Raw genomic sequence first — 25,117 nt, forward strand, 5'->3', positions numbered from 1 at the left:
TTAGTAGAATGCGCATTCCATTTTTTTAGAAAATTAGTAAATAGTAGAATGTACGTTCTAAAAATAGTAGATGAACGTGTTTGTTTTAGAAATCGCTTTCTACTATACCATTTTCCGTAGAAGACACACTCTACCTTTAGTAGAACGTATTTTCAAATTTTTATTTATTAACTTTTTGAAAAAGGAAAAAATACCAGCTTGTGTATATAGGTGTTTTATTAATTATTTATATTTTTAATATTTTTTTTGATTCACAAAAGTATTTTTTTCATTAGTTTTCAAAATACAAATGGTAGAAAAGAAAAAAATTGGACAAAAAAAAATTTATACCAAAGGGACAACACCCTTATTTTTTTGTTCTCTATTGGCAATTTTCTCTTTTTAATCCGTAGAAATTTTTGCTAAAATCATATTTTCTTTTCCGTAGAAGGCACTTTCTACACAGCTTAGAACCAAGACAAAAATTCCATAATCAGATTTTACCTCGTGTAGCCGTATGAGTAGTGTTTAGATTTTGCATTCCTATAATTTCAGAATACCTCATAATAGTAGAAACTGTATTAGAAGAAAAAGTAACTAACTTAACAATTAGTAGAATTCGTATTCCCCATTTTATAAGTTTACTAGGGTCAACCCGCCCGTATTTTATTTGTGATCTATGTTATTACTTTTTGTATAATTTTATAGTTTGTGGTTTAGGTTTACATTTGCAAAAGATGTATGATAAAAAAAAGGATCATATAACATCATATAAATAGTATTAAAAAAACAAATGATATCATTGAGACAGTTATTAATAAACGATACAAAATATTTGTTTTAACTTCAGTTATTGTAATTAGTGTTGTTATTAACTTATATTTGTCTATATTAATCTTTTTAAGTAAGTGAAGATCAATTAAAGATATACTGTATTTTTATATACGTGTAAAATATGCAGTTTGTCTAAACTAAAAATAATTTTAATTTTTACTATTATTTATGTTGTTCTTATTAGAAATCAAAGGTTTAATAAACTAATAAAAAGATTTTATTTTTAATTTATGTAACTATTTTATATTTTTAGTATTTGTTATATTTTTATTAGAAAATTAAAAAATAAAAAATACTTGTCACTACAGTTGATATCTATACTATTATTTGCGAAGTGATTTAATCAAACTCTCACGTTAAAAGTTAGAGTGGTTAAAGTCGATGATACCCTTAATGAATTATATATATAATTAATTATATAATCAAAAACGAAATTTATTAATAATATTATTTATTTTTAAAAAAGTAAGATAATTCTTATGTATTTTGTTGTTATTTTAAAATATTTTTCAGTTATAAAAATTAAAATAAGATATAAAACAATTTATAAAAAATAAGTGTTTAAAATCAATATTACCTTTAATGATTTTTAAATATAATTAATTATATAACTAAAACTGATTTTTCGCAATTGAGCTCTCACGTTAAAAGTTAGAGTGGTCAAAATTGATGATATCTTTAATGAATTATATATTATATGTATAATTAATTATATAATCAAAAAAAAAATTATTAATAATATTGTTTATTTTTAAAAGTAAAATATTTATTATATATTGTGTTGTTATCTTAAAAATATTTTTCGATTAAAAAGTTGAAAATTAGACATAAACAATTTATAATAATTAAGTGGTTAAAATAAATATTGTTTTTTTAATTTTATTAATTTTTTAATAAGATTATTCTTATGTATTTTTTTGTTATCTTAAAAAAAATAATTATAAAACTTAAAATAAGATAAACAATTTATTATAATTAAGTGGCTAAAGTCAATATTACCTTTAATGAATTTTATATATAACTAATTATATAATTAAAAAGATTTTTTTATTAATAATATTAGAATTTTTTTAATAGGATAGTTTTTATATATTGTGTTGTTATCTTAAAATTTATTTTTCAATTATAAAAATATTAAATAACATATAAACTATTTATAATTAAATATTAACCAAGTAAAACCATTTTGTATAAATATATTTTGTAAAATATTTCTAACATATGAATGTTTTCTTTTAAAATATTAACACAATTATAAACATATATATTTTAATGAAATGTTTTTGTAACATATATATATATAGCTTGATGTTTGTTTTTTTTTTTTTGAAAACATATATAATAAATTATCATGCTGGTTTTTGAATTAATAAAATATAAACTAATAAAATATTTGTAAGACGATCAAGCCCGCACGTGCATGCAAAACATTTAGTTCAATACATACATTATGAATTATTTCTCATTCTTATATATTTATTTTTGAATGTGTTGGTACTTTTCTATACATTTTTAAACCTATTGATTTAGATAATAAAAACGAATCTATTTACAATTTTTTTCTAAAGTTAGTAAAATAACATAGCAATCTAGAATTGATTATTTAAGTTAGGGGTGGGCAACCGGGGTACCATTCAGTTTTCGGTTCCATTTTAATCGGGTTCGGTTTGTTATGGTTGCAGAAAACCAACCCCATTCGGATATATTTAAATTTTGGTTCGGGACCGGTTCGGGTGTTCCGCGGTTCGGTTCGGTGTTGGTTTATTTTTTTGGTATTGGTATAAACCGAAATACTAACGGGTTTATGCCCCAAATGGACTTTCGGTTCTTCGAGTTACTCGTTTGTAGTAAATGTAACCATTTAAAATCTACAAAACTCATAACTTGCCATGCAAGTAAGGAGACACATCAATTTTGTTATTTAAAAACGAAATCAAATGGCAGAAAGACAAAGCAAAAAAAAAATCTTTAAACAAAAGCAAGCGTAAATATGAAATGAACCCGTTGATAGAAGTTTTATCATAAACGAAAGCAATATGAAATTGTGACTTCGCTTGCAAGCAAGCATAAATAACAAAACAGAGAAGCATAAATAACAAAACAGAGGTGAAACTAAAACTTATAATGCCAAAAAAAATACGATAACAAATATGAGATAAACGAAAGGTGAAACGAAAGCAACATGTTTATTGAAATAAATAATTCAGAACAAATGCAAGAATTCAAAGAGCTAAAGCCAAAATATGATGAAAAACATAGTATTCGATAAAATAAAAAAACTGAACTTAAAAAACTTCAAAGCTTCAACTCAAATCACCAATCTTCAACCATGAACTTCAAACTTCAATCGTCTAGACGTTGAGCTTGAAACTCTGAAACAAATAACAAAAACAGAGTGAGTTAGACATACATTATAGAAGTAATTGAAACACAAAAGTGAGGAAGCATTTCAAACCTTTCTCAAGTCGATCAAGCATCTCAACATCAGCAAGCATTTGTTCGTTTGTTCTGACTTCTTCAAACAGCTTGATGTCAGCATGCATCCACTGCTCAGTACACATGAGGACCTCTATCATATAGTGGGTTAAACAGCTTCGATATGGTTCCAAGATCCTGCCACTTGTGCTGAAGGCACTTTCAGACGCCACTGAAGACACTTGCATGGCGAAGAGATCTCTAGCCATTTCCGCCAGAACAGGGAACTTCATCTGGTGAACCTTCCACCAAGATAAAACGTCGAAGTCAACACCAAGTATGAGCTTTGGATTTTCAACTGGTTCCTTCAAATACACTTCCAGCTCATCACGTGTATCCTCTCCCTTTTCAGCAACCAGCTCCTTGTAGACACAATCCATCCTCTCATAACCAAAGTCTTCAACCACCAGCTCCATTCTATCCCCCTGATCTTGAGACTCTTGACTCGGCTGAGAAGACGATGCTTGATTGGACTGAGATGACTGCCCAACTGACCCTCCAAAACGAGTGTTGTACTCATTGAACATGCACTTGAGAATATCACCAACAGACTGAAGCATTTCCTTAGCCTCTAAACTGTCCTTCTCATAGAGTTTCTCAAAGCAAAGCTGTGCGAATTGCATCTTCTTCCTGGGATCCAAAATCGTGGCCAAGATCAGCATCTTGTTCACACTCTTGATACCATCCCAATACTTGAGAAACTTTTGCAACATCTCTGATGCTTTAACCTTCAGCTCAGGATCGTAACTGTTGGCTAGTGCAGTGAGATTTCTTTCGATGGTCACTATCTCACCATAGCAGTTGAACGAGTTCACCTTCGCTGAGGCAGAAACAACCAAAGTGCTGTTGTAGAAGATTACCAAAAACCTCTTCAGCTTCTCCACGACACTCCAGTCTCTGGAAGCAGGAGGTCCACACCTCCTAACACCATTATCCATCTCAAGAAAATAATCATTATACAACCTATCTTCAGCTTCCATCCTATCAAATGCAGCTCTAAATTGTAGAGCTCTAGACAGCATGAGGAAGGTTGAGTTCCATCTGGTCTTACTATCCAATGGCAAACTACCACGGCTCATTCTCCCACTAGTGACTCTCAGATCAAACGCATTCAGCCTATTAGTTGAAGAACGAACATATTGAACTGCATTCCTAATGGCTAACACATTCTCTCCTACCTCAGACAAACCCTCCTTAGCAATCAAATTAATGATATGAGCAGAGCACCTCATGTGTAAGAAATTACCATCCAAAACTAGAGCATCAGGGCCAACCTCTCTAAATAGCGCATGGAATCTCCTAAGGGCAGAGGTGTTAGCAGTAGCATTATCTACTGTAATGCAAAATACTCTCTCGATTCCCCATTCCTCTAGACACTCTAAGAGGACATTAGAGATGGTCTGACCTTTATGATCCATCACGTACTTGAAGCCAAGGATAAGCTTCTGGAGCTGCCATGAAGCGTCAATGAAATGGCCTGTTATTACCATATAACTAGCACCTGTTAAACATGAAAAAAAAACAAGTTACTAAAACTGTTTAAATTCAGTAGTAAAAAAAAGTTATTAAAATGAACTAACTACAGTTGAGAAACCATTACCTGTAACTTGAGAAACCCAAATGTCAGTAGTAAGAGACACTCTTTGCTTCGTTGTGCGAAGCAAGTTCTTCAAAGCTGTCTTCTTCCTCACGTACATCTGAACAATGTCTCGTGTAGCAGTCCTCCTCGAATGAGGCTTGTGCAGGTTTACCTTGCAAATTAAGAGAAGAAAAGTTAGACTTAAATTACATAAATGTAAACAGATAAGAGGTTATACGATATTACCTTTCTGCAGAAGGTTTTCCAAGCCACACTTTCAACAAATGAAAGAGGCAACTCGGCTGAAACAATCAACTCGTTAGTGGCTTCTCTGAAGACTGGCTCCGAGACCCTTGATGAGTTCAGATTGCCTTCAGTATTAATCTGAAGTTGATCCTTCTCATGACTGGTTAACCATGATTGGTACTCCTTGCAGATCGTCAAATGCTTCTGAAGGTTTGATGTTCCTGATTTGCTAGCACAGGAGAAGACCTTCTGACAATAGTGACAAATGCACTTGTCACGACTGTCTTTGGTTCTGGTGTAATGCTTCCACACAGCAGACCTTGGCACCACAGCTTTCTTCACCGTCTTCGACAGAGAAGACACTCCAGGTGATGCGTTTGCACCATTGGACTTCCCTTGGCACTCTTGTTGGACGTCAACATCCATTGTTTCTTCAACAGTGTGTGCGCTCTTAGAGGATGATGAAACCATCTACAAGAAAAATGAAAAGAAAAATTCAGTGGCAAAAACATAAAAAAATAACAAGTCACTGATAATATATCTACAAGAATCTTAAGACATAGCTCACGAGATGAAAATAAAATACATTTATTTTGAACAACAACATAGCTTAAGAACCCTTACAACTAACAAAAAAATAACTATGGAACAAGAACACATAGTACTTGATAATATATGGTTAACCATGAAAACAACGTAACATTACAAGTAGAAGCAGACAACAACTAGTCATATGAGAACCCGTTGATGCAACAGCAACATCTATGACTAATCATAAAAAAGACAGCATCTACACATATAAAACAACATAAGAAAACTCTTGATGCCTAATTAAAACGAAACAAAACATAAAACTTGACTTTTACCACACAAAAAAAAATTGAATTCGCTTAAAATACAAATCGAAACCATAAAACCCGAACTCAATAAAGTTGGAGATAAGCATCGAGTAATCTGAATAAGGAGTACCTTTGACTCAAAGGTTTTGATTGATTACTAGAGCTTTGTGATGGAGGAGTCGATGATGATAGCAGACCCATTTATAGGATTATAGAGTTAGGGTTTCGGTTGATATCGAAGAATAAAAACAGTTAGGAGAATCGATGGAGATATCCGATAATCGGAGTTAGGGAAGGGATTCAGTGAGAATATCTAGGTGAATCGAGATTTAGGAAAGGTTCTGGAGATTTTGGAGAGATTCTCCTTTTTGCTCAAGGGATGTGAAAATCGAAAGGGGGAAAGAGGATTAGGGTAAGTGGTCTCGGGCTTCGGGTGTAATCAATCGGTTCTCGGTTTCAAACCGAACCGACCCATAACCCGACGGTAACAAATAGTTGGCTCCATTCGGTTTTTGAAGAGGATCCGAGTCCGACCCGAACCGGTTTTATCGGACCGGGTTCGGTTCGGGTTTCCGGGTTCAGGCCTTTTGCCCAGGCCTAATTTAAGTATACACATGTTTTGTTAAAACCTTTATCAAATAAACCATATCATCCAAACTTTTATCAAATAAATCATATGAAGCTAAGGTCGTACTCATTCATTTAAGCAGGAGTTTTTAAAATTATATTAATGTGAAGGGACTTGTATGATTCGTTTTCAAAGACGATATTTTCATAGTTTTTTTTTTTACTTCTTAGTTTGCATAACAGAAAAGAAATTCACAATTTTAAAAGAAAAAATAACAGACAGAGATTAGTTCGAAAAGATTAGAAGACATTTGGATTTCTTCTTCTCTCAAGGCTTGAGAGCGAGAGCAAACCCAACCTTAACTCTCTTCTCAATGGCCTTAGAGTAAACCTCTCCGGAGATGGTGATGAACGACTTTGGACGCCACTCGTATTGGATCAGCGCGTTGGCTATACCTGCATTGTTCACTCGTGCCTTCACTGCTGTCAATGGGTCTAAGAGCGTGCTGAGCTCTCACGGTTATCGAGTTCACTTGGCTCTTCAAGTTGTAGTTCACCTCAGCTCCAACCACTGTGGGTTCACCACGTGGTAGTACGGTGCATCCAATCTCTCACCTTTGTCATTCCTGTTAAACAAAACACAACTCAAGAAAAGATCAAACCCCAAAAATAGAAAGTAGAGATTGAATTATTCAAGTTCAGACACTTACAGAGTAAAAGAAGCAACCAAATCATCCTTACTGAAACTCACACCAGCATTGAAATGTTTGAAGTTGCCAGATTCTGTGTCGAAAGACACATCTGTACCAAGAGCCAACAGGTTGGTCCCAATCACACTGGATAAGTTGATAATGGGGTTAACTGTAAATCCAACACTGGTGCAGATGCCTGCATGTGGGTGCAGATTTTGTAGTTCAACCTGAAAACAAACACAAACAATGGTTCATTAAACAGATTCCATAACATAACAAAACTATATAATGAACTTTAAATGAAAGTTATGTTTTTTACCTTGGCAGATTTCTAGTCAGGCACCTTGGCGCTAACAATGATTGCCTTCAATCCAGGGATATCCTAATCATAGGTGATAGTGGTAAGGATCTGAAATAAAAACATAAAGTGACATGTCAAAAGCAAAGCTTGTATGATCTCTAAATATAATATATGAGATGATGGTTGCTTACAGAAGAATAAGAGGCAACGTTGATATTAGCAGTGAAGTTCTTGTTTTTGACTTGGTAGCTACATCACACACAAACAAATCTCCCGTGTTTGTTCCACTTGTAATGTTTGCCAACAAAAATCATCACAGCACACAGAAAAAGAACATCAACTTAGCAGGATTCAAAGTGGAAACAACAGGTCCGTTTCCTAGCCGTTTACCACCAACGTGGTTTCCAAGGTTGTGAGAGCTTAACCCAATCTCACTCAGAAACTCGTACTCTTTTCTCGCAGAACCCATCTCCTGCAATTTCAAAGTAACAGAATCCAAAGTGATTAAAGCCGAGTAAATGGATCAAAATTTAAGCATATCAAACACCAATTAAAACAACCCACAATTTCAAAAGACGAAAAGAAGCGGAGAAAGCAAAAAAAAAAAAACAGAGGAGAATCAATCACATGTCTTATTGTCGATGGTATTGAAGAATGGAGTTTCCTGATTACCTTTGATGAGATAGACTTATAGGAGTAAGAAAGGGAGTTCCTGACTTTCAATAAGAAACCTTAACAAAGACTAATCATCACAGAAACGAATCAGAAGAAGCTCATTAACCGTGACAATGTTTGTTTCTGAATACCTCTGGCCTTTTTTCCATCTCAGTGTAGAGTCCTGGACCTTTACCCATGATTGTTGAAGAACAGCGGCAAGCAAGCCTGCAAATCAGCGAGAACGATTGATGGGTTAGAAATATTAGGAATTGTGAGGATGGTGCTAAAGGGTTGAAGGCTAACCTTTTAATAGGTTGAGTTCCACAACGCCTTCCGTTACAGATATTGGATCGTCACCGTTTCCGCCGATCGAGAAGAGACGAAGAACATGAAAGAGAGTATTTGATTAGGGTTTCTATAGAAGCTTGTGGTCGATGGGCTGTAGAAGAAGCGCATGAAGCCCACCGCGAAGCCCGAGCCCATATAATCACGCTTTAGTGAAATAGTGCGGATCTGACGTGTCGACACAACAGAGCTCCTGTTTATGACGTGAAATCTGACGTGGCGCGCACAGAAGTGACTGAACTGTACTTTATATAAATAAATTTAGAATATTTGCACTCTCTACACAAACATTATAGTGTATTTAGCTATATACACATTTCAATTCATCCCCCACATATTTCTAATTTACAATTACTCTACTGCCCCTATTACCTATATTATGTACATAGCTAGATAAGAAAAAAGTATTTTGGTCGAGAGTGAAAAAATTCTATTATTCCTCTTCTTTGTTTATCATCTCTCTCTACTCTCGTCTCATAAACTTGTTTTTATTTTTATTTTTTATTTATTTTTATTTTTTGTAAACTAACTTGTTTTTATTTTTAGAATCTTCATTTTCTACAAATTTGAAATCTCCACTATCTCCACCATCCATTCATCATCATCTCACATTCCTCAGTGCCACCTCCAATCTCCGTTTCCCTTCCCATCTGATCCAACCCATTTTTTCTTTTACAAAATCTTCTTCGAGTTCAAACCCAAATCTCTATCGTCGGCACCGGAGGACATGCCTCTTCTCCCGCCTGACTTAAACTCGTGATCCAAAAACAAGATCCAATCTCTAAAACCACCAACTCTATCCACTCGTTGTTACATGATATAATCTTCTATATCCTTCCAACTGCGTAGTACCAACTGCAACAAATGTGCCACTGCTTATACATTTGTATATATATTTAAAACAATAAAAATTTTAACCAGATACTATTTTACTTATATTTTTCTTATTATCTTTTACATTCTTTGTTAGACTGCTAACATATTCAGTATCATAAAGATACGTTATTAGATTGACAACAACTTAAATAGCGTTTTACCATAAAAAAAACAATTTAAATAGCGTATAAGAAATTTTTCCTACATTTAAAGTTTTCAATTTTTTTTGTTGGATTAATTGTTAGCATGTTAACATATCTAATAACATATAACAATTTTATTCATACCTTTACATGTATCTTTATGATACGTGGTTCATTGATTAAACAACACGACAGATTGTTCGGCCATCTCATTTGACTAATCTCATTATATTATCTTCTTTTATGGATTAGAACCGATTATACTCAATGATTTTTCTTTTGTACTCCACTTTAGTGCTTGTATTGCATGCCTATTTTATGAATATTAATGTTTATGTTGTATGATAACAATTTAACTTGGTTACTCACTAGCACAATAAAACATAAATATACTTCAAGTGACACCTCTCTATAAAATATCATAAACAGCATTTGATCAAAGAGCAGATATAATCTGAAATAAATACCGACTAACAAATAAAGTGTACGTGTAAATTGAAGTATAACCTTGCTATCTTGTATATTAACTCTTTATAAAATAACTTTACCATCATTTTTTCAAATAGCCTGGAAAAATGAAAGTTAATACCAGCTAACATATAAAGTGGTCGGATAAGTGGGAGTATAGTATGCTAACTTTCATATATATTAAATTGTTTTTGTCGAAAGAAGCAAAAACAGATGAGCGTCTTTCGAAAACGAGCACTGTGGAAATTTATGTTCCTAGATAGTATGTTAGTTGATAAGATTTTAAACGTGTAATAATGGAGATGTCTCTATGATTCATCAAAAAAAAAGAGATACTTTATGCATCTACGAATTAGTCAATTAGAATCCAAATGTGGATTCCAAATAGTAAACAACAAGAAATAAATTCTGAAATTACTTTCATGTAATAAGAAAACAGTTTTCTTCATAAGAAACTCCAGCACGGATCTTTGCTCGGTTTGCGCGCAAAAAAGTTTTGAGACGGAGTCGTATTGATCATCTTAAGGAATGACTCGAGGAATCTTCGAACAAAAGAGAAACGAAAAGGTTGAACCCCGCGAGATTGAACTCTTGATCTTATACAAAACTGTGGTAATGAATATGTGTGTGATCAAGTGTATACAGACCAGAGATTATGTAAACCATTATGGTGGAAAATATCTTATTCAGTTTTTTTTTTAGATTCATCAGAAAAAAAACAGAGGAAAAAGATTGAGAAGAACAGTTACAACAAAAAAAAAAGATGGAGAAGAAGATAACGACAATGAGATAGAAAATGACAGCTAATACCTATGAACTCGATCTATGATGAGCAATTTACCAAAGGGCTCCAAAAGTAATTTTACATACTATATATCTACCGTAGCTTTTGCACATTTACTGTTTAGGGTAGTTTACTAATTTCCAACTTTTTAATGGATTTCTAGCTAATTGACTCATAGATTTAAAAGTAGATTATTCGTTCTAACAAAAAAATATACTTATTTAATATGGAATTTAATTTCTACTAACTCATTTTCCGTATAAGACGAAATTTACTTTTAGTAGAACTTAATTTAAAATTTTAATTTATCAAATTTTTCAAACAAAAAATATCAGTTTGTGTATATGGTTGTTTTGTCAATTGTTTCTATTTTTTAATTCTTTTAATTCATAAAATCATTTGTTTCATTTAGTTTTAGAAATGAAAAAGGTAAAAGAGACAAAGAATTGGCAAAAGAAAATTATACCAAAAATATAACTATGTTGTTTTTTGTTCAGTTTTGGTAATTTTCAGGTAAAACAATTCCGATGCCAATTTTCTTATAATCATACCGCTTTCGTTTTCCTGTTAAATTGATTTTATCATCCAAACATTCAATTTTTTGTCATTTGATATACTTTGGTTTAGTATTATTATATGTATCTTACCCGTAAATAGTAGAATTATTAGGTTGTGATCATCATCTATAACTCTTTAGCTTTATAAAAAAAAAAATATTACTAGCTTGTTTTCTTAATACAGGTAGGTGAAAGTTTCTGAGGACAGAAATGTTTAGAATTGCGTCCTCATTTTATTTTTGTAGAAATTGCGTTTTCTTTACATTATTGAATCTAGCAAAAAATGGAAAAGAAAGTGCGGGACGATAAATAAAGACGAACCGCGTATAAAAGATAGGGTAATTAAGCTAGAAAACCAAAGAAGATGGTATAATTGGCATTATACCAAAGAGAAGAAACGCCATCCGACGCGTCATCAAAACCGGCCAGGAAAAGACCATTTTACCCAGGACGCTTCATCCTCCCCTAGGTTTTGTTTTAGGTCGTAGGGTTGTAGTGTCTGACAGAAGATCTGTGTAAAGATTTAGCGAGATAAGAAATAGATTTAGTTTACAGAAGAAGCGAATGCATCGATAAACCAAAAGCGACCGTGTTTTAGAGGATAAGTCTGACGCATACGGCGGTCCTGTAGACGAAATCTTTGTAAAGATTTCCCTGTCACGCATGTACGAGAAGATCTATACTAAATCGGTTGCCGTGTATAAAGGAGTGTTAGACGGTTTCTCATTTACAAGCAAACGAAGTTCAGATCAGGGAAGAGAAAAGATTGTGCGATTTAAAAAGTCTGCAGAAGCTTTTAAGATAGGTAAAAGGATTTTTTGTCTTTAGTTATCAGCTTTAAATATGTAAAACCGATATCGTTGCTAGGTCTGAGAATTTATTTTGTCGAGCATTTAATCCAGATATTTCAAATGATTGTTTCTGTTTCGTATAAATGTTTGTTTCTGTTTGTTTATGTTTGTCATGATATGTACTTATACATCGATCTTTTGTTTATCAGGATGGGTCGTGTGTTCCGCATATAGCGTGGAGACTGGAAAAAGAATGCTCAAGAACAGTGGAACTTTGTACCAAACCATGAGGACTATGGCTTTACCATGTTTTTGGATTCACCGGAGACCCTTGGGCTAATCGATGAAACCGTGAGGGAGAACTACATGCTGGCTTCAGAAACTCCTGTTCTCATAACCTATGGGATGCCCGACTGGATGATGTTCCCCAGTGGTCCCTCTCCTCCGATAACGATTGCAACAACAGCGGATCTTGTAACCTTACTCTCCCGGAGGCCATACCTTGCGGAGATAGCCCTTCTTGTAACCTTTGGTGCAAAGAAAGTGGCTGAGTTTCAGTTTCTCTCTCGGGCTGATTTCACCATAGGATGTTCAACCTACGTTGTCGGTGATGGTCAGGATGAGAGCGCTAGAGCAAGATACGAGTGTAAGTGTTGTGTTGTTGTTTATGTTTAGCCCATTAGATTGTCATAATATAATATTAATGCATTTCATTTTGGTTGCAGCTTTGGTTTTGGGTGAGAGGCTTCTTATGAGCGAGAGGGTTATGAGTGAGATATTCGGAGAGCAAGATATGCTTGTCCTCCACCGTGTGGCTCTAGAGATGGCCCATGCTGACAGGGTAATGGGAGGCCCAGCAGGTTCAGGCGTACCTACAGGAGTGGAGATCATTCAGCTTGATGATGATGACGACATGACGGAGGCTTCTCAGACCGGTACGGCCGGGAATGGAACAGCCGGAGAAACCAGAGGTAGTGTATTTTGATTAACCGGCTAAAAAACAAAAAGGATGTTTATCCGACTTAATGAACGGCTACTTATGGTCTTAATCTTTTTTTTTTGTACACAGGAGCGATTGTACCGTTTCAGCCACAGCCCCTAGCTCAGATCCCACCCGCACAAGCACCACCAGTTCTTTGGGATGTTGGGATGGATATGCTCGACTATCCAGAGTTCTACAACGCTCAAAGAGATGGGCGCCTAGTTGTGGCTGACGCAGCTTTCTGGAACGACCTTATCGACGACAATAACCAGTCTCTCGAAGGGGTGTACCTCGTCACCAACACCAACCGCCAAGATGTGGGACTCACTCAAGGAGAATCATCTCCTCTTACACCTCCAATCAGCTGCACTCAAATAGGAGATGTGGTTCCTACCCTCAGTGGGGAACAAGGTAAAAAAAATTTGAAACGGTTGTTGGTTTAGTTTTGTTTGAAGTTATGAGAAGAAAATTTTAAAAACATTGCCTTTGTGAATACAGGCACCGAAGGTGGTGTGGTGGATGGAGCTGGAGGGACAGCACAAGAGAAGACCTTCGGCCCTCTTCCCGGCCCATCTCTGAAGCTAAGTTTGGCTTGTGGGTCAGGGGAACCGGATGCTACCCACTCTCGACTGCAAAAGGGGACACCACATCTTCGGAGGAGAGCGAAAAAGAGGGTGGGTTCTGAAGTTTAATGGTCATCAAGTTCTTAGTAAAATATGAATCTGTTTCTGTTTAGTAATCTTGAACTAAGGTAGTTTCGGTATTTTGGACGGTTAAGAGAAAGTTTAACCTTTTGGGGATGGTTTTTGAGTTAAACTTTGATTTAACCGTGGGGAAATCGGAAGGATTGTTTGTTTTCGATGTTTATGTTTTTGAAGTACTTCGTGTTGGCGGCATAAATGGATCGTCATTAGGAGTTTGGGATGTATGTTGTGGGTTGTGAAACATGTTGTACTCGATCCCCTTAACTATATAAAATTTTCATGGCTTTGTTCCATGTTTGTAATTTAAAAAATGTTGGTTAAGTAAATATTTAGGGACCCATATTTATAGGGTCCGGTATAATGACTTAAACATGTAGAAATGACAATCTCAATGTCTTATTTTGGGAACACATATTTTGGGGTGAGAGGGAATCTTCAAATAATATAATTAGCCGGATAAGTGAGATGCATTAACTTCTAATTTGTATGGTTTGGATTGAGCTAAGTAAATGAAAAGGAGAATATATATATATATATAACCGGTTAACTATATACAATTACACTCTTCCTATGTTACGGTTATAATGGTTAGGGGGTTTAGTTTTGAAGGGTTTTTAGTTTTGAAAGTTTTGCGGTTTAGTGTAATCCTTTAGGGTAAGATTGGACGGTTAAGGGTTTAGAACATAAAAATAACTGAACGAAAGGAAATGTGCAACTATTTTTGTTAGCCGGTTAAGTCAAAAGCGGTTAATTATGGGTTTTGTAAAATATGTAATGTGCATATGTGATTGCGTCTCACCTTTTCTTTTGTGCCTTATTAACAAAATTGGACATATTGCTGCAAATTTGTTGTGTATTACTCAGTACTTTTGCGTTGACAACACTGAATTTTTTGTTTTGCACAATGTAAGGAGAATATATTGGTGATTATGGAGCTTCACTCCAAGTGGGAATGATGTTCAGGAACCGTGACTCATTCAAGCAGCATATGGCTATGTTTGCAATAGCAAATAAGTTTTGCTACCGGAACGCAAAGTCCGATCCAACCATGATGGTGTTGAAATGCATCAGCTCATCTTGCCAATGGCGTGTGTATGCAATCAGGTTAAAAGACTCGGATGTTTTTGAAGTCAGGAAAGTTGACCACATACATACATGTTCTATAGCTGACAGGGGTGGATACCAAAGCCAAGCAACATCGGCGGTCATTGGAGAATTGATGAAAACTAAGTACGCTGGGAACGGGCTAGGGCCAAAGCCAAATGAAATTAGAAGGATGATGCGCGGTGACCATGACGTCTGTATTTCATACTGGAAAGCGTGGAAGTCAAGGGATATGGCGGTGGATAGTGGACATGGAACATGTAATGATTCGTACAGAAAGCTTCCGGGTTATCTCAATAACCTTGTGTTAGCCAACCCAGGATCTTTAGCCAATTTGCACACCCAGGAAGGGGATGGAGGTGGACACCGATTCAAATATATGTTCCTTGCGCTAGGAGCATGTGTAGAAGGGTACAAATACATGAGGAAGGTGGTTGTGGTTGATGGAACACATCTAAAAGGAAGGTATGCCGGATGTCTGCTAACTGCATCCGCAGAAGATGGTAACCACCAAATTTTCCCCTTGGCGTGCGCCGTTGTGGATAGCGAGAATGACAAGTCATGGGAGTGGTTTTTCCAAAACTTAGCAGCATTTGTGCCCAATGAAAGTGGGTTGGTCCTCATGTCCGACAGACATCCTTCGATCTACAAAGCAATCAGCCAGGTTTGTTATATTTTCCCCGGGTGGGTGAACTATGGTTAACCGTTTATAATATTGTGTAGCTAGTACACTAAAAATGTTAGCCGGGAATAAACTGTGTTTGTAGTGTTAAACTGTAAGATAACCGGTTAAAATGGAATATTGTATAGCTAATATAATTGTAGGCAATCCGAAAAAATATTTTTGTTAACCGATTATAATATTATTTAGCTTGTGGGAACATAATGTCAGCCGGGCCAACCATTTTGTGGCTCTGTTAAACAGAAAGATATCCGTTTAACGTCTAATATTGAATTACAGGTGTATCCGAGTGCAGGGCACTGCATTTGTGTTGTCCATCTGAAGAGGAACATCAGGACCAATTTTAGAGAGAGACATTTGGGACATCTGGTTGCCAAAACAGCAAGGGCGTATAGGTTGAATGACTTCTATGTCACATTTAGCGAGATCAAAGCGATGGATCCTTCTTGTGCAGCTTACCTAATAGAGATAGGTTTTGAAAATTGGTCACGGTCCCATTTCCCTGGTAACCGCTACAATGTGATGACTAGCAACCTGGCTGAGTCATGGAATTCTGTTTTGTGCAAGGTAAGGGAGTTTCCAATTGCCCAGTTGATTGATTTCATCCGTGAGAAGATGATGACATGGTTTGCTTAGAGGCGTGACGTTGCAACCAAGTCTGGTGGAGACCTCACACCGCGTATTGAAGAAATGGTAAGAAACAATTTCGAGAAGACTGGTGGGTACCATGTACTCGACATTGCTGAGATGGAGTACGCAATCCGCAACAAGTCTGGCGCAAGCTTCCATGTGAACCTTGACAGAAAGACTTGCAGCTGTTTTGAGTTTCAGATGCTAGGAATTCCATGCTCTCACGCAATTGCTGCAGCTCTGAAAGGAAAGATGAGTGTCAACGACCTTGTTATAGATGAATACAAGATTGACTTCCTTAAGCGTGCCTATCAAGGAACTATCGTGCCGGAAAGTGATTCAACGGGGGGAATACAAATCCTTGCGGTCCTTAACGATCTCCAGTTGCGTCCTCCTGCAACTAGGCGCCCTCCGGGAAGGCCAAAGAAGCTGAGGTACTTCTCCAGAGGAGAGAAACGGGTTAGTCTTACGACAGCTAATGTTTGACAGCCATATCATGTAGTGGATCATGTTGAAGTAACACAATATTTTTGACAATGAGTGCAGGTTAAATGCGGTCGCCGCAGGATCACATGCAACAGGTGCAAGGGCGTAGGACACAACAAGGCTACTTGCAAGAATCCAATATAAGTTAGCACTATTGCGGGAGTTAATAATGAGAGAACTTTATGCGAGGGGCGGATTTGTATTGGATGGTTGGAGGTTTTAGAAGGTGTAATTGGGTAGTAGTACTGTTTAGTATTTCAACAATTACACCATCTAGGGTATGTAGGGGATTTGGATAAACGCTTTGTGATTATAAATAATAAGTTCTCTTCTATATAAATGGTGAAGTTCAGATGAACGTTTGATATTGTCGAAAACGTTTTTGTCAATGACATAGCCGGCTAAATTTTAAAATGTTATCATCGGGACATTGTTAGCCGGCTAAATTTTAAAATGTTATCATCGGGACATACCACTAACCCCTAAAACAAAGTGAACCATCAACCCTTGGGTTCAATTATAAACCCTAAACCCTAAACCCTGAATCCTAAACCCTAAACCCTATACCCTAAACTCTATCCCCTAAACACTAAACCCTAAACCCTAAACCCTAAACGGTTAACACTAAACCCTAAACGGTTAACACTAACCCCTAAAACAAAGTGAACCATCAACCATTGGGTTCAATTATAAACCCTATCCACAAAATCTAAACCGTAGTTGAACACTTTACCCTTCCCCCCCGTTATGAGGTTAGCCGGATCTAGGTTGGTTTGGAGGTTATTAAAAAGTATAGCCGGATATAAAGTACCCAAAACCCTGATCGAAACCTGAACCATGAACCCGAATCGAATATGTTAATCCCATAACCCTTAGTCAAGCCAAAATCCCTTAGGTACTTGACGTATACTAAACCCTAAACCCTAAACACCAAACCCTAAACCCTAAACCCTAAAGCCTAAACCCTAAAACCTAAACCACTTCGAGTAAGTTAACCCTCAACCCTTGGGTACAATTATAAACACTTTCTCCTAAACCGTAACCGTAGTAGAACCCCTAAACATGTCCCCTTGTGTAATTTGTATATCCTTAAGAAATTATATAATTGCAACCTCTATTTGGTAGCCGGGTTCAATATTCGCCGGAGGTTAATCATAATTATAGCCGGCTATTTATTAGTTAGGTGGAAAATGTCCGTCAATTTGCCGGCTAAAGTGAAGTACTTGAAAACAAAAGTTAACAATACAACCAAAACACAGAGATTTACACTGTGAACTAAACCCTAAACAGATCATACTAAACCTTACACACTTTTTGTACCCTCAACCCGTGGGTAATGTATATTAAAGATACATTGTATGCTATGCTCAGAAGACATGAGTACAGACAAAAAAAGAACATAGTAAACCCTAAATCCTTTTTAAACACTCAACCCTTGGGTTAGTTTTCTAAAATTAAGCGTAAAAACTGACCAGTAAACCCTAAAACCTACTGCAACACTAAACCCTAAACGGTTAACACTAACCCCTAAAACAAAGTGAACCATCAACCATTGGGTTCAATTATAAACCCTATCCACAAAATCTAAACCGTAGTTGAACACTTTACCCTCCCCCCCCTCCCCCCCCGTTATGAGGATAGCCGGATCTAGGTTGGTTTGGAGGTTATTAAAAAGTATAACCGGATGTAAAGTAGTGTGCTGAGAAAGATATATAGCAAAACAGGCTACACGAAAATAAGGGATACTTAAACATATATAAAACATTTAGAACCCACTACGGGTAACCTAACCGGGAACAACTTTCATCCAGCCGCGTTGCATAAGTTAAACATAGTACATCACCAAGAATATTAATGTCATAAACAGAAGATGAAAACAACGGCGGGTTACTTGCGTAGCTTCCTAGAAAATGCGGCAACAACTTCAACAATCTCTTTGATGTCGTTCTTAATGTCCACAACTTGTTCCTTCATTTCGATGAGGCAATTGGCTATGGCTGTCTGCTTTTCTGCCAATGCTTCTATCTCCTCCACAAGAGCTTCATCGGCCCACTTAAACAGGTGGTTTTCACCAAACACAACCCCACACCTGTAGAATCTCCGACCAGGGTTTTTCTTGGTTTTTGATGTCAGAACAACTGTCAGGGCTCCACACGGGCACCGACGCGGGATTCCAGGTCCCATTTCCATTATAATACCCAACGCCTAATAACATAACATATCGCACATTTAATTACCAACATTGTTGGATCGGGATGGGAGAGGGATTAATCGATTTTGGTGGCATAATATTTGAAAAAATAAAGAGAGGATAAGATTCACCTGATACGAAGATCTATGGTCGTCTCCGCCGCTAGCTTTGAAGAATTGAAAGTACAAATAAAGCCTCTAACGTGTTTCCTTATCCTCTGAAACGATGCCGCTTAAATAAAGGAAATTGCCCTATTTGAACAGTAATTTGTTAATGGGCCTAAATGGGTATTTCGGGTTGGTAAACCAATAATATTGAAAATCAAAGCTTTTTGGTTAAAAATAATTCACAGTGTTACGGCGTTGGACGTACAAGTTTTAACTTATCATACAACAAGAAAACATAGCCGGCTAATAAATAATCAACTACATCTATGTTCAAGCAAAGTCAAAATGAACGATTAAAAATGAAACAGAGTGGTCGTTATTAAATCTCCGTCAAATGTAGTATCTTAAAAATCCAAGCATCTTACAACAACAGGAACAAAGGAAACGTTGGTGAGAGTTTTTCGAATTAGAAAACTAAAATAATACATTGACGTGATCAGAGGGGGCCGAGAGATGCCTCATATAGAGTCACAACGAGCCTCTCAACATGGCTGGCTATGACATCCGGTGTGATGCATTTGCAAGCATCGATCCCCCCGACCGCATGCGCTTGTATAAAAAAAACGGATGAGACTCCGGAGTCTTTAACTTCGTTTTGTTGTGGGATGCTCCGGGGCCTTTCAATTGCCATTGCTTTGCAGTCTCGCGTGCCCACCTGCCTACCTACCTGCTTCAGCAAATAAGGAAACATCAATGCTAGAGGTCTAACTTCTTTGTTCATCATGTAGTCAGTCCTAATCGAGATGTTGCAGTCAAAGACAGTCACGCTCCATGTCCCACAATCAACGCAGATGCCAACCCAGTAAGTTTTATCAAGGCAGAATGGGAAATAGAAACGGTCGGCATCAGCGTAAGCCGGAAGCTGCATAAACATCTCAGTAACCTCCCCACTAAACTTGTAGTTATCTTTTTCGAGGACTTTGAGAACTTGCTGTATAATTTGGTGAACTGGGAGACGAACTGTGTGTCCATGAATACTGGCCCCGCTAGATAGTTAAGAGATGATCCGGACCGGAACAATGAACTAGTGTGGAACATTAGGACATCCACCACCTGTTAAGACCACAACTTTAGCACACATTGCAGTCATTTACATTAAAACGCAGGATGCCATATTGGTAGGAACCAACCTTAGCCGATAGTTGGGTTGCTCTCTCAATGACCTCCTTCAGTTCGGTGCTCTGAAGAGTTCCCTTCGCAGTAGTTAGATCACTATAAAATGGAGACGTGCATCAACTTTAGCCGGCTAACAATATCAATAAACATCTAATATAAAAGCTATCTCAGTAACTATACACTTACAACGGCTTCTTCATCTTCTCCATCAAAGCTCCAAATTTAGCCGAGTAATCAATGTCCCCTCCCTTGTATATTGCATCAGCCACTGCCTTTCTCGCACGGTTCAAAAATCCTTTGTCACACTGGTACTCAGCCATGAGCGACTTTGTTAGTACCTTGTGCCTCTTGCTTTTCCTACACCCATCTGCTTCTGGTATGTTTGCATCAACGTGGTTGTCTTCTTCGGAAACTTGCTGGTCAGTCTCAACGTTGACATTGGAGTTCGAATTTTTAACCAGAACTGCCTCCTGGGTAAGGCCAAGCGAGAATGTGGGGTTGGGAAATACCAAGGCTGGATCAAGAGGCTGCAGCTTTCATAAATTATGGCAAAAGTATCAAACAAACTTGGAAAGAGATGGTGAGCTAAGGGAAAATAGGTTGTCAACGGTTACGTACCGATTCAGCTACTGTGGCTGTCTGTGGAGGATGTAACTGCTCATCTTCAGATGTGTTCTGCTCTCCCTGCCCGCCTTCTTGGCAACCATCGGTAGTTACTCCATGTGCAACCGTGTTTGGTTCGGACCCCATTTCAACATCCTGGATATAGTTCTTATTAGCAGGCTAATCAAGTTGTTAGATGTTCATGATTAAGTTTAGCCATCTAAATATAAACTTACATCAGTAGAAATGACAGATGACCGGTTAGCAAAGTTGATTGCTTTTCCTATTATGTCTGTGGAATCGTCAATTGTTTGTTTTCCCGCATTAACCACTTTTGGCCGGGGAGGCACCGAGTCGACAGTAGCAACCGCCGGTGTAGGAGTGAACTTACTAATTTGATCTGAGAGGGTTTTAATAGCACGGGCATTATCTTGTACCATTCCAAAAACCTCGTTGATGTTGACAAGGATGGTTTCAGTGAAGCCATTACATGATTCCTGGATGGTTGATATGCTGCCATGTAAGAGCTGGAAGTCGTCCTTCAGTTTTTCCCTCACAATGGAGGCCAACAAATCTGTGTCCAGCCCATCTTGTGCCTGATAAGATGTCCCGGCCTTCGATTTTGCTATCTTGCGGTTTACAATTTCAGCTTTTGACTCTTCACGCATCTTTATAACATCCTGTATTGTTGCCCCACCAACAAAACAGTCATTGCTGAAACCATAGCGCTGCTCTATTAACCCCACCATATTAGACACGCCACCGTCGTCTTCATCGTCTGACCATTGATAAACTTCAGGTACTGTTATCTCTCCATTTGCATCAAGCAGTATGGACTCGACAATAGCCTGCGACGGTGAAAGTGGTTTTATAATCAGTCTATCACTCTGCCTAAGAATAATCTGGTAGTGGTATACTTATAATCACTCAAAAACAGAGAAACATGTATACATAAGTACCTTCCCGGCAGCATCTGTGTCGCGGGCGTGACCAGGGCTGATATTTCTCCTCTCCCCTTTCTCCATCTCTAACGTATTATCATCACCACCGGTTTCGCCGTCCGAACCAGATGAACTTCCATCTTGCACAACTTCGGTTAGCGCGGGCACGCATTCCACAATGACAAGCTGCAGGGCTAAAACAAATCCCTTCAAAGCAATCGTGTTCTGAAGCAATGACACTTCCTTTCTCTCCTTGATGCTGCTAATTAACATCTCGAATGAGACCCTCCCCCATGGGTGTGCTAGAAATGTATCCAAATCCTTTATCATCTCGGCGTACTCTACCGAAATACGCGGTGCGTGTGTCGTTGGGAGAATCACAGCGGAGACTAAGGCGAGATATGCGTACTTAAGCCTGATGTCTCGATCTACAACCGTCTTCTTCGCCAACATCTTCACAACAGATGAGACTGGGACCTCTCTGAAGGATCCAAAGAGTTCACCCCAATATGGTTTATCTTCCATGAAATTTCTTGACTTCTTTTTGCCCCGTTTTGGGAATTTGCTGCAGTTAAGACCCGTTACCATCGCAAACTCTCGGATTGAAAACCTAATTGGTTTTCCGGCAAAAAGGAACCAAGCCTCATGTTTCTTAAACACTTTAAGCTGTCTGGAGAGTATATATCTCCCAAACCTCCCGGAGAAACTTGGTTTGTCGGCGATCTCTATCAATCGCCCGAATGGAGAACTTCTGATGTGGTCGACTTCCGCTGGATCGAGGGCATTAAGAATTTCCCTGATTGCGCCTGCTTTATGGTAAGGAGTAACCCTAACGCCGGCGGGTTCTTCCCCGACTGCGAAAAGCCGTTCCGGCAGTCGGCACGGTGGCCTCCGTGTTCCGTCCGGTTCTTCCATCGAGAGTTTTCGTTGAACTGAAATATTTTTTTCTTTATCAACGCGGTTTAGATAATAGAATTACCGGGAGGGGGGGGGGATGAAAGCTTTTGGTTTTTGAAAACTGTGATCTGACCACCAGTAACTGCACAGTTCTTCTGACAACTTCGATATGTGAGACAAAAGATTTTGCCGTATCGTATAAGAAGATTCGGTGTCCGTTATGTACAGATTTTGCTTCTAGGGGTAGCAGTGTAAAACAACTTGGTGAACAGTTGTGTCTTTTCCGCGTTTTGGTACTTTGCCAATATCGCACAAGTGTGTTGATAGAGCTTCAAATTTCCCTAAAAGATACAGATGGTAATAAGGTGTGGTTTTCTTTGACTTTTTTTTGCCAATCTGAGTTTTTATTTAACTTTTAAAAATTAATGTATTTCTCTTTTTCTTTTTTTGAAAAAGGCTTATGTATTTCCCTTTTTTGTACTTTGCAATATCACCATTTTAATGTTTATGCTAAAATAAAATTATTGTTTCATTACAAAATATATATCACATGTGTATTCAAGTTCAAATTTTTTCATAATTCATATTTTACAAAGACATACAAAAAAAAAACTGTTTCAAGATTAGCCAAATTAGGCATGGACATTTTACCTGGATCCGAAACCCGAATTGGAACCAAACCAAAAAATTTGAATCGATCGGGTACGGTAATGTCATTTTACCTTATTAGGTTTTGTTGTGGAAGATCCACGGATCTTGAAACGGACCTGGCCCGGACTTGAGATCCGATGGAGTACCTGAAATATCTGAAACTTTTGCTATATATTCAATATATATGGCTGTTTCAGTATATTTTGGTATTACATGTATTTTTTAAGTTTCGAATTGAGGTTTTCTAGTATGGTTTTAGGTTTGAGTAAAAAATTTATTCGGGTAGTCAGATAAAAATTTGGATATTTTCATGTCTTTATGTAAGATATCTAAAACTTCTAGTATGTATTAGGTATATGAACTGATTTAATTACTTTTTTATTTAAAATAAAAATTAAATTAATTTTGTTTAATAAAAATGTAAAATAAGATATTGGCTGTAAAGTCTTATTAATAGCATATTAAATTTCATATTTCAGATATGTAAAATCTTTTTATAATAATATTATATATATTTATATCACTAATTTTTTAATCTGTAAAATATAATATATTATATATGTCCCTTAATTATACATGTCGCTGTTTGTCATGTATTTTAAACCGTTTTTTAGATGAATCGCAGTTGTTTGTAGTGTGCATTTCTCTTATACAAGCCATAGTTAAACCGCATCGTGTTCAATCTGCTAGTTCCACTTAATCCACCGTTACCAATTCAAAGCCTAAGTCGAAGGCTAAGCCATGTGATAGGAAAATTATTGTAGATTAAAAGAACTAAATAATAACAAACCTCGTATAAAATTCCTAGGATTCCTCGTAGACTTCTGAACGTTTCACATGATTACAATAATAGGAAGAGCAAAAAGTCAATGGGAAAAATGAGTCAATGTTTTATATTTTCATGAGTAGGAACGTTACAAGAAACTATTACATACTTGTTGATACACATCGATCAATACTTTAAATGTAAGCCATGTGATAGGAATTTATTGTTATGTTAAAAAAAAACTAAATTATAACAAACCTCTTGTATATAAATCTTATTAGGTACATGCATTTTATCCGGACCCGAAGACCTTATCCGATCCGAAACTGATCCGAAAAGACCCGATCCGGGTAGGAAGAAATCTGATCAAATTACCTTATTGGCTCTTGAGCCTAAAGACATGCGGGTAGTATCCGACCCGAACCGTATCTTATACCCAATAGGATAATTTTAAATCCGAATCAATTACACTAAACCAAGCTTAAACCATACCTACATCTATCTAAACCAGCCTACATCTATCTTTTAATTTTCCCTTCCCTGAAGAACCCGAAACCAAGACAATCTAACCTGAACCCGACTCGAACTCGATCTGAGGACCCGAATGCCCAGGTGTTTTGCAGGTTTGCAGATTTTTTATAGGAATATATGGTAATTTCTCGGATATACAGGGTAATTTAGACACGTTTACTGTATACCTGATCCAAAAATAAAGAAATCCGACCTGAAACCATTAGAAAGACCCGAAATTTAAGAACCAAAAAATACTCGAGTTTAACGGGTCCTATATCCTTCACCCATCCGACCTGAATCCGAGACGACCCGAAGCGATTCGAAACCGAAAATTTCAAATTACTCTGTCGTGGTCTAAACTCTAAGACCCGAAAAACCCGAACCCGAGACGACCCGATCCGAACCCGATCCGAGGCCTAAATCCTACCATTAGACTCTGTTCTTCCACACCTGATCTTCATCCTCATCGTCAGATTCAGAATCAGTACATTCAGGTATGTCATATTTATATACATTTATATTAACTTGCTTCGTGAAATAATTAATCAAGT

General features: G+C 37.0%; 2 protein-coding genes, 1 long non-coding RNA gene and 1 pseudogene across 3 annotated transcripts; 1 reads left to right on the forward strand and 3 right to left on the reverse strand.

Annotated features, from left to right (window-relative positions):
* Nucleotides 1-6,761: 6,761 nt before the first annotated feature.
* On the reverse strand, nt 6,762-7,635 carry LOC108838286 (mitochondrial outer membrane protein porin 3-like; annotated as a pseudogene).
* Nucleotides 7,636-7,730: 95 nt separating this feature from the next.
* LOC130512560 (uncharacterized) lies at nt 7,731-8,603 on the reverse strand. Its single transcript, XR_008946109.1, has 4 exons — nt 8,473-8,603; nt 8,319-8,394; nt 8,185-8,254; nt 7,731-7,984 (listed from the first exon to the last, which is right to left on the reverse strand). It is a non-coding gene; the product is annotated as an uncharacterized LOC130512560 (long non-coding RNA).
* A 6,168-nt stretch (nt 8,604-14,771) lies between these two features.
* LOC108858060 (uncharacterized) lies at nt 14,772-16,865 on the forward strand. Its single transcript, XM_018632045.2, has 4 exons — nt 14,772-15,587; nt 15,885-16,172; nt 16,242-16,694; nt 16,782-16,865. The coding sequence occupies exons 1-4, from the start codon at nt 14,772-14,774 to the stop codon at nt 16,863-16,865; spliced, it is 1,641 nt and encodes a 546-aa protein (XP_018487547.2).
* Nucleotides 16,866-18,608: 1,743 nt separating this feature from the next.
* LOC130512668 (uncharacterized) lies at nt 18,609-22,654 on the reverse strand. The gene is made up of 8 exons (XM_057010878.1): nt 21,758-22,654; nt 21,035-21,646; nt 20,814-20,978; nt 20,382-20,728; nt 20,210-20,291; nt 20,058-20,132; nt 19,747-19,941; nt 18,609-18,926 (listed from the first exon to the last, which is right to left on the reverse strand). Exons 1-8 carry the CDS (start codon nt 22,652-22,654, stop codon nt 18,609-18,611), a joined length of 2,691 nt encoding a protein of 896 aa, XP_056866858.1.
* Between the last annotated feature and the right edge of the window lie 2,463 nt (nt 22,655-25,117).

This window comes from Raphanus sativus, chromosome 5, assembly GCF_000801105.2.
Source record: "Raphanus sativus cultivar WK10039 chromosome 5, ASM80110v3, whole genome shotgun sequence".
In the NCBI taxonomy this organism is placed as follows: Eukaryota; Viridiplantae; Streptophyta; class Magnoliopsida; order Brassicales; family Brassicaceae; genus Raphanus; species Raphanus sativus.

Excerpts from the sequence above, each read along its gene's own strand:
- LOC108858060 (XM_018632045.2), top strand. The coding sequence starts at position 14,772 with ATGATGTTCAGGAACCGTGACTCATTCAAGCAGCATATGGCTATGTTT. Across the intron at positions 15,588-15,884 it reads TCTACAAAGCAATCAGCCAG|GTGTATCCGAGTGCAGGGCA; the intron begins GTTTGTTATATT and ends ATTGAATTACAG. Across the intron at positions 16,695-16,781 it reads TCTCCAGAGGAGAGAAACGG|GTTAAATGCGGTCGCCGCAG; the intron begins GTTAGTCTTACG and ends CAATGAGTGCAG.
- LOC130512668 (XM_057010878.1), bottom strand. The coding sequence starts at position 22,654 with ATGGAAGAACCGGACGGAACACGGAGGCCACCGTGCCGACTGCCGGAA. Across the intron at positions 21,647-21,757 it reads ACACAGATGCTGCCGGGAAG|GCTATTGTCGAGTCCATACT; the intron begins GTACTTATGTAT and ends TCACCGTCGCAG. Across the intron at positions 20,133-20,209 it reads CAACCCAACTATCGGCTAAG|GTGGTGGATGTCCTAATGTT; the intron begins GTTGGTTCCTAC and ends TGGTCTTAACAG.